The 16,121-nt window shown below is 44.0% G+C and overlaps 6 protein-coding genes across 6 annotated transcripts; 5 read left to right on the top strand and 1 right to left on the bottom strand.

Moving 5' to 3' along the window:
- Positions 1-4,645: 4,645 nt before the first annotated feature.
- hypBA2 (Beta-L-arabinobiosidase) lies at positions 4,646-6,673 on the top strand (the record flags this gene model as incomplete). The annotated part of the gene is made up of 1 exon (XM_036637579.1): positions 4,646-6,673. One exon carries the CDS (start codon positions 4,646-4,648, stop codon positions 6,671-6,673), a length of 2,028 nt encoding a protein of 675 aa, XP_036498749.1.
- An 832-nt stretch (positions 6,674-7,505) lies between these two features.
- On the top strand, positions 7,506-7,784 carry CGCS363_v005729 (uncharacterized protein; the record flags this gene model as incomplete). Its single annotated transcript, XM_036637578.1, has 1 exon — positions 7,506-7,784. One exon carries the CDS (start codon positions 7,506-7,508, stop codon positions 7,782-7,784), a length of 279 nt encoding a protein of 92 aa, XP_036497784.1.
- Positions 7,785-8,506: 722 nt separating this feature from the next.
- CGCS363_v005728 (uncharacterized protein) lies at positions 8,507-9,071 on the top strand (the record flags this gene model as incomplete). The annotated part of the gene is made up of 3 exons (XM_036637577.1): positions 8,507-8,695; positions 8,787-8,949; positions 9,067-9,071. The coding sequence occupies 3 exons, from the start codon at positions 8,507-8,509 to the stop codon at positions 9,069-9,071; spliced, it is 357 nt and encodes a 118-aa protein (XP_036497783.1).
- Positions 9,072-10,873: 1,802 nt separating this feature from the next.
- On the top strand, positions 10,874-11,868 carry CGCS363_v005727 (uncharacterized protein; the record flags this gene model as incomplete). The annotated part of the gene is made up of 2 exons (XM_036637576.1): positions 10,874-11,179; positions 11,236-11,868. The coding sequence occupies 2 exons, from the start codon at positions 10,874-10,876 to the stop codon at positions 11,866-11,868; spliced, it is 939 nt and encodes a 312-aa protein (XP_036497782.1).
- A 627-nt stretch (positions 11,869-12,495) lies between these two features.
- Positions 12,496-13,833, bottom strand: CGCS363_v005726 (Lactose permease; the record flags this gene model as incomplete). The annotated part of the gene is made up of 5 exons (XM_036637575.1): positions 12,496-13,162; positions 13,218-13,315; positions 13,373-13,500; positions 13,614-13,634; positions 13,692-13,833. 5 exons carry the CDS (start codon positions 13,831-13,833, stop codon positions 12,496-12,498), a joined length of 1,056 nt encoding a protein of 351 aa, XP_036497781.1.
- A 1,076-nt stretch (positions 13,834-14,909) lies between these two features.
- Positions 14,910-16,060, top strand: hpcH-2 (4-hydroxy-2-oxo-heptane-1,7-dioate aldolase; the record flags this gene model as incomplete). The annotated part of the gene is made up of 5 exons (XM_036637574.1): positions 14,910-14,977; positions 15,074-15,194; positions 15,282-15,410; positions 15,499-15,838; positions 15,906-16,060. 5 exons carry the CDS (start codon positions 14,910-14,912, stop codon positions 16,058-16,060), a joined length of 813 nt encoding a protein of 270 aa, XP_036497780.1.
- Between the last annotated feature and the right edge of the window lie 61 nt (positions 16,061-16,121).

Below are 16,121 nucleotides of genomic sequence, written 5' to 3'. Positions count from 1 at the left end.
TTAAAAATATAAGCTTTATAGACCTAAAGTATAATAATTATTTACTTAGGGGATAATATAGATAGGTTATTAATAAAGGAAGGAAATACTACCTTAATAGCTTATAGAAGAGATATAAATAGATAAGTAAATAAGGTAATTAAGGTTACTAATTTAATAGTAATTATGCCTACTTTCTCACTTTAAGCTTTAATTTACCTTAGTAGCTATTTTTTATTTTATCTTTAATAAAATAAATAATTATAACTACTTACTTATATCTATAAATCACTACTATTTCACTTATAACCCCTACTTATAAACTTTAAGTAAATAACTATATAATTATTATTTATATCTATAAACTATTACTAAATAACTATTACACTAATTACTCTTATTTTCTCTATTTTCTAATATACTTTCTATATACTACTTTAATATTATTCTCTCTCTCTTTCTTTTTTTATCTCACTACCTATATATTACGCTATAACTAATTATATCTATAAAGTATATATTAAACCTTTCTTAAGAACTATTATATCTTCACTTTTATTTAACCTAATTAGTATAATATCTATCTAAGAAAAAGCCTTTACTAAAAGCTTTATTAAGGCCTATAAAACTAAGTAACTTATTAAATCTAAGTAAACCTTTAGAATTCTAACTTAATTATACTTCTAAGTTAATTATAAGAGAGATAAATTAATTAAATATATTAATAAAATAGCTATCTAGCTAAAGCTTATATACCTTAATAATACTCCCTCCTCTTTTAATAAGAAACCTATTTTAGCACCTATATAGCTATAACTAAGAGATATTAAGTTATAATAATATCTTCTAAATAAATAGAGATTAGTAATAACCTACTTAAGATATTTATAGTTATACTTAAAGATACTTAAAAGTATTATAAGTACTTATAACCTCTAAAGCACTATTTTTATTACTATTATACTAAATAGTAGTAATATTACTAAAAGCTTTACTATAGCTATATATTATATCAGCTAGAGAATTAAGCTAACTTTAAGATTACTTAAAGGCCTTTTATAAGTAGACTACCTTATAATTAAAAATATATAATAATACTATTTTACTTTCTTTATTAAATATTTTATAATACTATCTAATAAGATAAATTAAGTATAAGCTAAAATACTACTAAACATTATAATAGAGTAGATATTTATATATAATAACTACTAAGAAGATAGAGAAGCTGAGAATAAACTTATTATAATCTCTAGAAATATTAAGTACTTCTTTATTAGCTTCTTATTATATTCCTAATAAACCTTATTCTAATAGCTTACTATCTTAAATATCCTATAAGTTAGTTCTATCTAATATTTTAAAGTAATTATACTTAATTATTTTAAGTACTTTAATAACTTTAATAACTTTAATAGCTTAAATAGAGTAATTAAAGATATATTAATAGAATAAGTTTAATATATTATAGCAGAATTTAATAAAGTCTTATAGTTATATAAAAATATAAAGTTTAGACTTTAAAAACCTACTAAAAAGCTAAAATTATTATAAGAACTAGTTAGTCTATTTACTTTAGATGCTATTATAAGGTATAAAATACTATATAATAAATATTTAAAATATATTAATAAAGGAAAGCTTTTAAACTTATTAAGTGAGGAATAGTTAGTATTATTAATACTAACTATTAGGTTTATACTAATAAATAGACCCTCTAAAAGTAGTTATACTATTTAAGCTTAAAATATAAGAGAAGTAATTATTACTAAACTTAGAGTAGTAGGAGGGTAAAACATAGCTATCTCTTATATAAAACACTTTTTATAGTAATTTAAAAAAATAAGGTTAGTATATTAATCACTTTACTTTACTAAAAGTACCTCTTTATAAACCTAATTTATCTTTAGAATTACTTAAAGTAAGCTTATATACCTTTATAGCTTTATTAAAGCTCTATAGCTTAAGGAAGTTAGATCTTATTAAGCTATAGAGTATTATAGTAACTTAAATCTTAGTTTAAAAAGTTCTTTATAAACCTAATTTACTATTAGCTTTAATAATTCTAGAAGATAAGCTAGCTAAGACCTTATTATATTATTTAAAATACTAGTTAATCTATATAATACCTAAAATATCCTCTATAGAAGACTTCCTCTAAGTTAAATATCTTATTATACTAATATATTTTATTATAAAAGATACTTACTATAAGGTTTAAATTTACCTACTAAATACTATATTATAAGATACTAACTAAGAAGAAGAGGGAGCTATTAATATAAACCTCTTTATAAATAAATATAAAGATAACTTATAGAATTTTAATATAGTTATATACTTCTTATAAGTTAAGTAAAGCTATTTTATCTACTTAGTAGTAAATTAAACTAATAAGAAGAGCTACTTTATAGACTTAAGCTTTAGCTAATAGAGTAACTAAGAATTTATTAATGCTATTAAAGCTCTCACTACTTAATATAAGCTGCTTAAAACGCCTAATAACCTTATTACTATCTTATTATAATATACTTAAATAGTTAATTTAATATAGTAACTTAATAGTTATAGCTATAAAGTTTATTATATTAATTAAGTTTACTATTTTATTATAAAAGAACTCCTTAATACTTACTTTAATAATAATACTACTACTAATAAGAGCTTTTATTACTAAAACCCTTTACTTTTAGTTAATAAGTATAAATTATAAATTATTATTAAGTTTTATAGATATAAATTAATTTATAAGAATCCTCTACTCTACTTTATAATATAAATAGTAATAGCTTATTTAAGTAAAATAGCTAAAAATAAAACTATATAGCTATCTCTAAAGTAACTTTTTAAGCTACCCTTATTAATAAGTTTACTTTAAAATCTTATAATAGTAATCTTACTTCTATTAACTACTTTATTCTTATTAGAAAGCTTAGCTACTAGCCCTCTAATTTTAGAGGGATATAATAATTATAATAAACTTATATTTATAACTCCTTATTATAAAAATCCTATCTTATTATTATATAAATCTTTAGCTTTTCTTTAAAGCTTTATAACTATTAATAACTATTTTATCTACCCTTTTAAGTAGTTTATCTTAAAGCTAGAGGTAGTTAGTTAAGTAGTATATATTAACTAGTATATTAATCCCTAAACTTAGATAGAAGCTTATATATTACTTAAGACTTATATTTATAGATTTTTAAGATTTAAAGAATAAGAAAGATAAATATATTATAAACTTAGACTTAAATAAAATACTATTTATATAAGAGAAATAAGAAAAGAATAAGATTATAAGAATATATATTATAAGTTCTATTAGTAAGTATAGCACTCTTATATATATATAAAGATATAAGGAATTATCTTTTAGCCTAAAAAGCTAAGAGAAGAAGATAATTAGGAATAATTAGAATAAGGTTTAATAAGCTTATTAGATTTTTTTAGTATTTTTAGTATTTAGAGGCTAAATTATTAGCCCCCTTAAAGGGTAAGAAGTTAGCTTAGATATTATTATTTTTATAGAGATAAGAGGCTTAATTTACTTATTTTTTAGTAGATTTTTAAGCTTTTTATCTTATTCTTTTTATTTTAGATCTATAAAGAATATAAAGAGTTTTTTCTTTTTTTTTTTAAAATCGTAGGCTTTAAAACCATAGAGTTACGTAGTTAAGGTAGCTCTACGCGCCTTCGGGTGCGTACGCGCTGCTGTGCTGCATAGCTCTCGGCCGCCTGGCCTACGACCATTTCAGTATATGCTCGTCAACGTGGCTTCTCACTTCAACACTTCATGTGGCTGAGGACACGTCGGTAGGCGGTCGATGTTTGTCGCGCCAGGCTTTTCTCTTATTCCTGCAACAAGACTTGGTCAGACATACAACAACCACTATGTAGGGTCATTTTATACGCTCAAAGCTCCAGCATTCTGGCCTCGATCAGTTGAGCTCGCTTGGTGCAAGAGCCGTAACACGACCAGGGCGAGGGGCTTCACCATATTCAAACACACTACCATCGACGAGACTCGAACCGTGACACAAAAGGCTCAACTGCTAAATCTGTCATCTCGTACCTGAACCACGCTTAGCATCTTACATGAACTGTTCATGCATAGCTACAACGCTAAATATTCGTATTCTCGATTTCCCGTCGATCTTTCCGTCGGCATATCTTAATCATCTACCCCCTGTAAATCACGACTCGAGTCGCGGGGTTCCATTCGCGCGCTAATCGACCGAACATGCGGGGACCCCAGCCCCTATTGTGGCCCGAACTCTTCCCCGCGCAGTCGTCATCGTCACCCGTTAGGACGCGGTAGTTCTATGACATCCCAGCGGAAGCGGTTCGGTACGATTGGCACGGGTGTGCTTAGCTCAGGGCATTATGCAGGTTCCAAGAAGCGCGCATCCGCGATCCGCTCGCGACGGAAATTGCTGTACGAAGCCAAGACGCCGGGTCGGTTGTTTGTGATCATGAACCCGTCGGGGCGACCGAGTATGGTAATATCCGGGGACAAAGCTTGCCATCGAATCACGCCAGCGAGGAGTTTTGGTAATATAAAGTCGTCTAGCTGGTCGCCGCAAATCACCATGTCAACAGACCGAGGATTCACAAGCTCTCAGCCATCATTAGCTGCCCACCAAAGGCCCAGCAGTCCGACAAAATGAAGCTTTCGTCAACTCTTGCGGCGGTCCCGTTGACTGCGCGCTTGGCCCAGGCCGCACTGGACGTGGACGCTGTTACCGAGAAGTACTTCGGCAACGATGCGCCCTGGTACCATGACCGTATTCCGCTGTTCGAATCGAGCGACTCGGAAATCACCGAAGTCTACTACTACCGCTGGAATGTTTTCCGCACTCACCAACGCGATGTCGGAACCAAGTACGGTTACATCACTACAGAATTCATCGACAACGTTGGCTGGCAGACGCAGCCGTGGGCTTCCAACAATTGCGCCGCAATCTTCCATCTTTCAGAAGGCCGATGGTGCCGCGACCCTCGCTTCAAGCAAGATCATGCGACTTTCATGTACAGCGCCGACAGCAACCCGCGTCAGTACTCCGAAAGCTTGGCAGATGGTGTCTGGAGGAATTATCTCGTCGACGGAAACCCCGAACTCGCCATCTCGCTCCTTGACGACATGCAAAGGGTTTACAACGAATGGGTTGGAGACCATTACGATGAGTCAAAGGGGCTTTTCTGGATCGAACCCCTCGCCGACGCGACCGAGTATACTATCGCCAGTATTGACGCGTCTGGTGGGTATGATGGCTTTGGTGGAGGCCAGGCTTTCCGCCCTACCATCAACACCTACCAATATGCCAATGCGCGGGCTATCGCTAAGATCGCCGCTTTGAAGGGTGGTCTTGACGACGTTGTTGCGGAATACAACAACCGCGCCGACGCCATCAAGGAGACTCTCCAGAGAGACTTGTGGAACTCCACATTCGAGCACTTCATCGATCGCTTCTTCGTCAACAACGAGAACGTGACTTACTGGGACTTCATCCGAGGACGTGAGCTCGCTGGTATTGTTCCCTGGGCGCATGATCTTCCCGATGATGATGCCAAGTTCGGCGAGGCGTGGAAGCACGTTCTTAGCTCTGATCAACTCGGCGGCCCCTTCGGACTGCGCACTGTCGAACCCTCGTACGAATATTATATGCGCGTGTGGCGCTACGAGGGCACCCAAACTGAGTGCCATTGGAATGGCCCTTCTTGGCCCTACCAGACGACCCAGGTCCTGACTTCGCTCGCCAATGTTCTCGACCATTACCCCAACTCATCCTCGCTTGTCAGTGTTGGCGACTACACCAGGCTGCTCAAGCAGTATGCCAACCAGCACTACAACAAGCACTTCGACAACATCTTGGACATTGAGGAGAACTACGACCCTGACACCGGTGAGCCGATTGTCGGACTGGGACGCTCGCACCACTACTTCCACTCCGGCTACGTTGACTTGATTCTGTCCGGCTTCGTCGGTATTCGTCCTCGCGCGGACGACGTTCTGGAAGTTAACCCCCTGGCTGACCCATCGTCCATCTCCTACTTTCGCGCCGAGCGTATTCTCTACCACGGTCAAGAGATTGCTGTCCAGTGGGATGCGACTGGTGACCGCTACGGCGAGGCTGGTCTGCGCGTTGAGGTCGGCGGCCAGGTGGTCGCTTCATCCGACAAGCTCGAGCGCCTGACAGTCGACATTGCTCGCTCAACCGTCTCCGTCTCCCGCCCCTTCGACCAAGCGATCCAGCTTCAGGCTGACATCACTCCTCCTATTGTCAACACTTCCGTTGTCAACTACGACATCAACCGCCTCCATGACGTCTTTGACGGCCGCATCTGGTTTTGGACCCAGGACACCATTGCTAATGGTCTCGATACCCCTGAGGGCAGCACAACTGAGGAATGGGTCAGCACAGAGTTTGGCGCAGCTGTCACCATTTCTCGCGCCGAGATCGCTTTCTTCGCGAACGAGGAGAAGGGCCTCGATGTTCCCGCGAGCTACAAGCTGCAGGTTTTGAGCGGCGAATGGACCGATGTAGCCGACGCAACGTACGACGCGCCCCTGGCGAATGGCATCACCAACGTAAAGTGGACTGGTGTCTCGACTGAATCCGTCAGAATTCTCGTGACTCCCAAGGAGGGCAAGAAGGTCCGTTTGGTGGAACTGAAGGTTTTCACTGAGTAATCGATCGATAATGATTCATCGGGACACGCCGCGTAATTTAACTCACTCCTTTTCTAGACGACGCACGTAATTCATAGAAGCTGGAGACTATCTCCATTGGAAATAATACCTCTCATCAGCCTTCCATTGGTTGAAAAATATCTTTCGTCCCATGATTTTCATGGTTCCAGCCATCGTTCCCGCCATCGTCAATTTCGTTTCACGTTGTTTTTTCTCGACTGATTTAGAACCTGTTGATAACCTATCTTAATTCGCCGACACAACGCAACTACTTTGATGTGATACTACCCATTGACTACGATAGTCTGGTGGGTTTTTCCCCATCAAGTTCAAGGAAGGTCGCTTAACCCCGAGCGCAAACCATTAGGCTCGGATGTAGAGGCCTCGGGTTTGTGACAAAACACGCAGAATGAGGCCATTCCCGCGGCCTCCGATGTTGCGCTTGCTCAACCTCATCAAAATATGGTGAATGACAACAATAAGGCAGATCCCAATACTTATGACGACGAAACTTCAGCCAAACTATAAAAAGTACGCTGGTAACCCACAACATCCAGCGCATTAATTTCTGTAAGGCTGTGCATAGCCCATGCGAGTCAGGCCGACGATCTCGGGCGACGCCGAAACCCCTGAAGTCACCAGGCCTACCATAAGTATTTCAAAACAATATACACACATCACGTCCCCAACATAGCATACTTAAGTCGCCTGGTCCGCTTTATCACTTCCTGCGCTTTGCCATCTGATTACTTACAACCCTCATATCAGCCGTTGGCCGTGTCATCTTATCTGCAACAACACAAAACCTCGAAAGCACCTTCGATCCACAACCATGAAGGTCTCATCAATTGTACTCCTTTCCACCCTCGCCTCCACTGGACTGGCTTTCACCATCGACACCCACATTCTTCAGAGCCTCCATCGCCGCCTAAGCATCGAAGATCGATCCGTTCAAGAAGCAGCACCAGCCATCGCCCCGGAAGACATTCTGAACCCGGTTGTGAAACCAAGAGAATGCGAAGAGCCCGCCGAACCCGCCGAACCTAGCGAAGCAGAGCGCAAGAAGGGTGCGAAGCGCCCCGCTAGGCCTTCTCGACCGGCGAATTGTTAAGGGGTGCCAAAAGAGCGAGGGGCACATTTTAGTCGGCATGTTTGAGTATCAGCGACGTTTTCTTCAGATGACCGAATAATCCTTCTTTTCGCTTTCAACATATCAAAACAATCGAGAAAGGAAAGGGTCTGGTTCGTCAAAGGCCAGTGACGGCTCGCCATTGTTAATCTATTGTAAATCATTTGCCATGAACAAAATGCTTATTCATTAGTCAAATTCAACTCATTCGTCTTGCCAGACAATCTGAGCGCGTGTCACAGCCCAACTAGCCCGCCTGAAGTTGACGAGCGGATAGACGAGCCGAGGCGCGGGAAGCAATCATTCTTCACAACTGACCTCGGGATCAGCTCCGGGTCGATCCGCCAAGCCGCTAGGGAACGATTGATGCTAAAAGGGCTGACAGCGCATGCAGGTTGAACACAATCACCAATGACAGGGCGGGTGTGACTTCATCGGCAAACGCCACCGTTTTGCCGGCGCGGTGTCGCTCTCGCCAAATTGGTAGCCGATCTTCCATGTGTCACTGGCACGGCAAATGCATAAAAGGGTTGGGGTTCGCCCCGACTCCATTCCGCGACTTTTAAGTTGGCAGTTTCACGTGCGCTAACAGGGGCAACTTCAGACGGCAGCTCAAGCTTGTCCAAACCTATTGATTCCGCAACCAAAAGTCATCGCTGGACGCCTCGGGATTTAAATCACGATTTTGTTGTTAGTCCCGCATGATGAGCAGCTCCGCGAGCTCCACCGAATCCGACGCTGCGTCGCAGCAGCCGGAAGTTCTCGGCAGAAGTCGGGAGGGGATGATTGCCGAGTCGATGAAAAATGGCGAAGACATTCAGAAACAGTTTCCATCAGTAGATTTCAAAGGGGCGGTTATAGAACCCACTGTCAATTTGACGTTTGACATCCAGGTACGCTGGACGAATTCTAGGACCATTCATGCGAGCATCAGCAGTGTGATTCTCTACGTTTCTGAATCCTAGTATCTAACAACGGTCGTAGCAACATGTCGATGAGGCAAATCAGCGAAGATACAACACCTTAATGGCCGAGATGCTCAAGAACACCGCTGATCCTGCTTTTGCGGAGAGACTATTATGGGAAGCAAGGAGTTGTCTTCGGAACTACCCCGAGGTGCTGGGGCAGTTTGATTCCATCTTCATCAGTAAACGGCCTGTTCCAGACATGATCAGGGAGTTGCATGAGGTTTTGACGACAAAAAAAGAGACAGTCAGACGGATGAGCTTACAAAATCCCGAGCAGGGAGTCGCCACTGGGACAGCTTAAAGCTGAGAAGACTTTGACTAGGTGGGCGGCATGATCCAACTGGCTTCTTTATTTGTAGCGTATTTGTGTAATATCAGGCTTTATGATTGAGTGTATAATGGTTACCACCACCCTGTCAAATATATGTATTGTCGTTCCGTCGGTTAACAAGGCTACGAAGTCGAGAACTTGTCGTACATGTCTACTGCGCCCATTGATGTACATTTATCATGCGTTATTCTGAGGATATGTATGTTCCACTCACATCGTCATTTTCGGATAGTCTCTTGCCTAGGTTCTTCAAATGAGGTAGCGTGCCAAGGTACAGCAAACGTCGTAGTGCTTAAGTGACCAAACAGCTAGACCGCCTTCTGGGTATTGCTAGGTTACCTTTCATACGATTGTATCACGTATTCTCTAGCATCTACACCAGCTTGGCACGTGTTGCTTGGCACCTCAGACCAAGTTCTTCTTCATGGAGGGATGACAGGCCATGGACAATGGATTCAGCGGACAATTACATTTTCAGAGCAAACCAATAAACATCAACTATTGCCGTGAGCGATTAACAAGTATTGCAACTGTTAAAAGAAGCTGGAGACTTCTCAAAAATCAGGGAACAGCGATTTTGTTCTCCTTGGTGTGAAGAAATTGTCGACGTAGATACCTAGTGTGCTTGTGAAATGTGATTCTCATAGCATAGAAAGAGCCTGCACTATTTCAGAGGCGTCACCAACTTTGCTCTGACGCGCATTGAGTCAAAATTCAGAACATCTCTGAGTCGGTGCGACGCTGTACTCAATTGACAGCTCCTCAGTGCCAAGTAAGCTGACCGGTGCGATAGCCTGATCACAGAATTCTGGGCGAATCGCCTGTGTGGTCTGCCAAGCCAGGTGGCTTTTCAATGATCAACATGGTGTAGCTGCAATGGAACATTGCCCATGGGATCATGATTGGGGGATAATTCAACTCACCTGTTTCTTACATTAGAATGTGATTGGGGGCGGTGCTAAATTTTCAGAGCGCAGTTTGTAGAGACGTTGTGATGAGGCCGACTCCTTGTACCTACTCAGACGCTGCATGCAAGATTAAAGGAATTATCTGATGAGATGAGAACGATCCTGGCGCAGACTAAAGAAAACACTCAGATCCGTAAATAATAGTTCACAGATTCATTGACGAACCCCTCAATCCGACGGTGCCAATCGGCCCATCCCAGCGTATCATTGCGTCCGGTGGCCACCCTCACAATGTCGGTTTGCCCCGAGCCCCCTCATTGTGCCCCTCCCTCTCGGACACAGCCGCCCAGTTTTGGTGAATAATCCGCTGTGTTGGTTGTCTTCAATTGTGTGTTGGAAAGGTCTTTTCATTTGGCCGAATGCTGCAGCCTGCTGCCATCCATGCCTCTGAGTGGCTCGGTTGAGCAGGGGTTCACAGCCATTGCATCTCGCTTGCCTATTTCAGACAGCTGACGGGCTTGTTGGCTGCAGGTGCTGATATCGTATGTTGAGCTACCAGCATTTTCTATGCGTGTAAGATGGAGCCCACCCCGGTCATCTGAGGTGAGATGCAGCGAGGCTTGAGGAAAAGAGCGAGGAGGAGAGTGGGAAGGATGCGCCGGATATGCAGGCAGGCGGCGTACAGGTGATCAGCTCTGTGCTACTGTATTTCTCATAAAGACAGACAGGCCCCCCATTTTGATTGATTGAAATTGGTCTGGTTCGGTTTTTCTTCTTCCGTTCTCTTTTCTGTCCCACACTCGATCGCTGTGCGCCATCGCCCGGTCTCTCGACGGATCCGAACCAGCCGAATTAATCGCCGCGATGTTGGTGCCATTACTAGCAGTGGCCGTGAGCCTTGCTGCTACAGTTTCAGCACAAGAAGTTGCCTGTTACGCGCCAGACGGTTCAGTTGCCAACAATGAAACCTACGTTCCATGCAACAAGCTCGGAATCACCCAGTCCGGCGTCTTCTCTAGCTGCTGCGCTCTCGACGGCCCGGCCGACGAAAGAGATATCTGCTCATCATCCGGCCTGTGTATCAACAAGCAACAGCAACCACAGAGAGGGTTCTGTACGGACAAGACATGGAAGAGTAAGGCTTGCGTCAACATCTGCACGGATGAATCTGTACGGTCTTAGATCTTTGGGGAATTATTCAACTCAGATGTACTAACTCAAGACAGTCTGGCGGAAGCGCTTCCAACTCGACTATTCTGACCGCTTGTAATGACGGCACAGCCAAGTATTGCTGCGGAGCATCCAACACAACCTGCTGCGGCACCGATGCAGCGATCTCAATTCAGACCCAGGAATCAGTCTGTACTGCGAACACCACGGACGGCAATGGCACCGGCAACGGTGATGGTTTTAAGGGAGCCACTATTGGTCTCGCTGTCGTAGCTGGTGTCTGTCTCTTGGCCGGTCTTATCTCAACGTTTTGGCTGTGGAAGCAGAACAAGTCGCTTAAGCGTCAACTGTCTGAGAAGCCGGACGTACCACCGCCAGCAGAGCCTCACACACCTGCCCAGACCCTCGTCGAGCCTCAGCACACCGGTACAGACCCCCGAAGCTCTTACATCACCTCTTCACCAGGCCTGTACAAGCCGCCTTACAGCACATCGCCCCGAGAGTCAGAGTTCCATTCTGGGAACCTTCATAGATACTCGGAACTGGATGCATCAGTCGCGACAGCGCGAAGTGAGATGGGATCTCCGACACCATACGACCAACAGCATTTCCATCAGCAAGGACGCGACTCCCCCGTCCCCGAAAACAACACTACACCCATGGGCTCCCCTCACATGCACCATCGGTAATTTGCCACGTCAAATTGTACTTTGTGGGTGTTTTCATGCCCGATTTCTGTGGTTTATCACTGGCTATAATGAGCCACTCAAAACTTTTGGGATGCTTGATAGAGCTTTGGCTCCTTTATGAGGCACCTATCCAGGCCTCGTTGGAGGTATCCGCTACACTATAAATATCCTCCATGTTCTTCACTACTATTCATGTGCTGAGAGGTGTTCGGCAATGCTCCTTGCGTTTTCGCTACGAGTATCAGACAACCCGTGAATGTGTGCAGGTGCTCAATAGGACGACGCATTTCTTTTTTAAAATTTCCCACATCCTCCCTCGAGCTATGATATTCCGAGCAGAGGCAGCTTCCATATCTTTGCGTGCCCCTATTCATCCATGATCCCAGCTCAACCACGCAGCGATCACGTAGAAGTTCTCCCCTTCAACACACCCTCAGACTGCAAGCTTCCTGGCCTGTCTCTCTGTAATGAAGAACATATTGCATCTTGACCTACGGTCTCAGCCAAAACCGACCCTTGGACCGATTCGTAATCCATTCTTCGACGCAGGCTGCCAGGATTTTCGAGTCTTACTAAAAGCATATACAAACAGTGAAGTACATGTACATGGTTCGGTGTCCAACCAGCTCACATCTTAACCATCGTAGCTTCGACATGCTCAGAAGATCCTGTGGACGCCTTGGCTATGATCGTGTGATTTTCGGAGGCATTTTGCAAGACTATCACCGCTTTTCGACCATCCCACCCATGATCAAAAATCATCGAAGCCTCCTCAATAGACATCTTCTTTGTCTCAGGGAAGCAGAAGTAGATAATGACGACATAGAGGCAGTCCACCGCAATGTAGACGGCGTAGTAGCGCCACGTCAGCGCCTGCAGAGCAATCGGGTTGACGAATTGGTTGAAAGTATTGCCAAGCTGCTGGACGCAAAGGTAGATGGCAAGGCCTTTGGTTCTCAGGCTGAAAGGCATTAGCTCGGCGACATAAGTGTAGTTGAGCGTCGTCCAGGCGATGTCGTACGAGCCGAAGAAGAGGAAGAGGAAAGGGACAGCGGCCACCCCAAGGGCTGTTGTGCCAGTTTCAGCGAAGCCGGCAGAGAATCCCATCACAAATGAGTAGCTAATTATCATGCCTATCATCGATACAAAGAAGATAGGACGGCGGCCAAAATCTTCGACGTATAGGCCAGCGATCTCGGCCACGATGAGATTCCAGCCGGCGAGTCCGGCATTGACGGAAAGAATGTTCTGGGGCTTCGAAATACCGACAGACCTCAGAACAGGCGCGAGATAGCTATTTTCAGTTAAACATGTGTGGCGAGAATATGGAAAGATCGTAGTTTACTTACTATCCAACGATTCCATTTCCAACCCAGTTGACGCCGATTGCCATCACTGCAGAGACGAACAGACGCTTACGGTTACCGGTTGTACGGAAGAAGTCCAGCTAGAGAGAGTCAGGTTAATGAATACAGACACAAATCTTGGAATGTCCACGACTTACATAAGAGGTCTTGTGACTTGTTGCCTCTGCTTTGATGGCTTCCTTCATCTCTCGGAACTCCCATTGCACGAGTTCATCGTTGATGTCGCCGTTGGCATGATCGCAAGCATTTGCAGCGCCTTGTCTTCCTGGCTCTTGAGTAGCAGAAATCTTGGGGACTCGGGAGCTGTGGCGAGAACTGATAGAACAGCAGCCGGTCCAACCAGTATCAAAAGGCAGGGAAACCGCCAGCTCCAGTCACCTGGAACACTGAGACCGATGACTAACGAAACAGAATAATCAGCAAGGTGTCATCTTTGGGAGGACAAGGAAGCCTTACTGCACATGATCGAGCTAAGGAGGGAGCCAATGTAGTAGCAACCATAGTACAGTGAACCCACGGTGGGACGTAGGCGCGGATGGGCCGTCTCTTGCAGAAGCGCCGGTGCGCTGACTTTGACCATCGCGCCACCGATTCCCATGGTGACTCTGGCTGAATGATTGTGAGAACGATTGAGAATGAGCAGAAAGTCCGAGTAGTCTTACAGATTATGAAATGGGTAACGTTGCGCGACAAAGCATTCCAAATGGCTCCCGCGATCACAAAGATGGAAGCAAGCAAAATGCATGTTTTCCGGCCCCAATGATTACAGATCCAGGCAGATGGAAATCCCATCACAACACCAGGAAGAAAGATTGAGGCTGAGATGATGCCTAGCCATTGTCCCTGGGGATGATCAAAGTACTCGTTCCACGATGGTAAAGCTTGGAGGCCGGTTAAGAGGCCTTGATCATCTGAACAGATTGGTCGTCAGTCATACAAAATCACTCGAGATATGGTGCAATGAGCAGCTTACAGCCAAGATAGAACGGGCATAACATGCATCCAAAATTGTAGAAGACGCTCCATCGTAGACCTGAGTCTTTCCACCAGCAAGGGTTCGTGTTATCTGCGCGAAACGGAGTCAACCTTAATCCGACCTGTTCTAGTCATATCAACGTACTGCGATGGGCGGCATATGTAGGACTTTCCGATTCCGAAGGCATGTTTGAGAACGTTGCAGATGGTAGGCCGTGGACGTGTCTCCGGCATTGGCTGTTCTCCAGCGAGTTACCATAACTTTATGTACCAAGTACGACGACAAGCTAAGAGGTGATTGGAACTGTGGAAACATTGGTGTTTTCCCCACGGGGCAATTGGAAAACCCCACGGGGGCATTGGACCGGCACTAATTCCTGCCCAAGCAATATTTGGGATGGGCTTTCCGGCTGAGCCTTTGGGACGAGTCGGAGTTTAACCGCCGGCAAGAAGACGAACGGTTAAAATCACATTCGACTGCCCCAACGAGAAGGGAATCCAGGCAGCGAGCCTTGCCTTTACGTTAAAATCCAAAGTGCCGCCGGCTGTTATTTTCCGAACGTGTTCCGGATATGGCTATGTCGTCACGCCGAAACTGTTCGCCATCATTTACATAGTTGTCGTCTTGATTAGACTGTCCGACGTACATTATCAATTATCAAAGAAACTTTGTCATTGAAGATCGCAAACTTGGTCAACATGTGCCAGAAGATTGCCATCAAGTCGGTCCTCCAAAGCAAGGTTCCCGCCTTTGGGTTTTGGCTCACGTACGTGGAATACCTACTTCACTACTGCATTCACATTTTATTTCTCTTTGCAAATTTGCAGAGGAAAAAGTGATCATGTTTGACGCGCCTAAATAGTATTCCGAGCACTGCTGTTGCGAAAACAATTCTTCGTGGAGACTCCGGGGTTTCTGTGCCCTTCACATGGACACTGGTTGACGCCGAACACGGATTGATTTCTGATGTGCACTACTATGATGTAAGTCGGGCGCTGGGGGCTTTCGTTGCACACCCACCCACAGCCACGGTGGGTATCTTCATGCCTGCGGCCTAACACTTGTCATAGCTCGTGAATGCCGTCGGTCACGAAGGCGCTAGTCCTATCATTAGGGTTCCATCAGGAGAAGAATGGATGATCAAGCGAGCTCTTGATGCCGGAGCACATGGTGTGATGACTCCAATGTGTCATTCAGAGGTAAGTGGCTATGGCTATCAATTCCACATCATGAGCCATTTCTTGATCCACAGCCTTGAATCTGTGCTGACGCGAGATTGACCTTCAGACCGATGCTGCGAAAGTTGTGTCGTATGCCAAGTACCCTCCTCTAGGCACTCGAGGTTACGGACCAATGTTTGCTCCTCATGCTTTCCCGGGCACGGAGCCTGGAGCTGAATACGACACTCTCGCTCAAGACGTTCTTGTTGCTGTGCAGATTGAGTCTCGCGCAGGTGTCGAAAATGTAGCAAAGATCGCCGAAGTTGACGGCGTAGATGTCATTTTCATCGGTCCGTTCGATCTTTCGAAGCAGATGGGCGTAGAGCGCGGTGGTCAGGAGCACGAGGCGGCGATTCAGAAAGCACTGAATGCTGCGCACGCGGCCAACAAAAAGTGCGCCATTTTCTGTAAGTTATTACATCTCACACTGTTCTCTTGAGGCTACGTGGGCACCGCGGCTAATTACGTTCCAAGGCACCGACGGGGCTGATGCTCTCACACGCGCCAAGCAAGGGTTTGATATGATATCTGTCAATACTGATGTTGGTGTGCTCAAGAGAGGCATGGCAAGCGATATTAGGACTGCGAATGCGGAGGGACAAAAGATACACCAGAGGCAGGGCTACTAAAATTTCTCACCCCTATGGCCAAATGAAATCAAATGTCATGTCTGAGCTTCTTCTGTTCATC

Source organism: Colletotrichum siamense (assembly GCF_013390195.1).
Source record: "Colletotrichum siamense strain Cg363 chromosome Unknown KSG_Cg363_contig03, whole genome shotgun sequence".
NCBI classification, from domain to species: domain Eukaryota; kingdom Fungi; phylum Ascomycota; class Sordariomycetes; order Glomerellales; family Glomerellaceae; genus Colletotrichum; species Colletotrichum siamense.
This window is presented reverse-complemented; position numbering and strand designations above follow the sequence as displayed.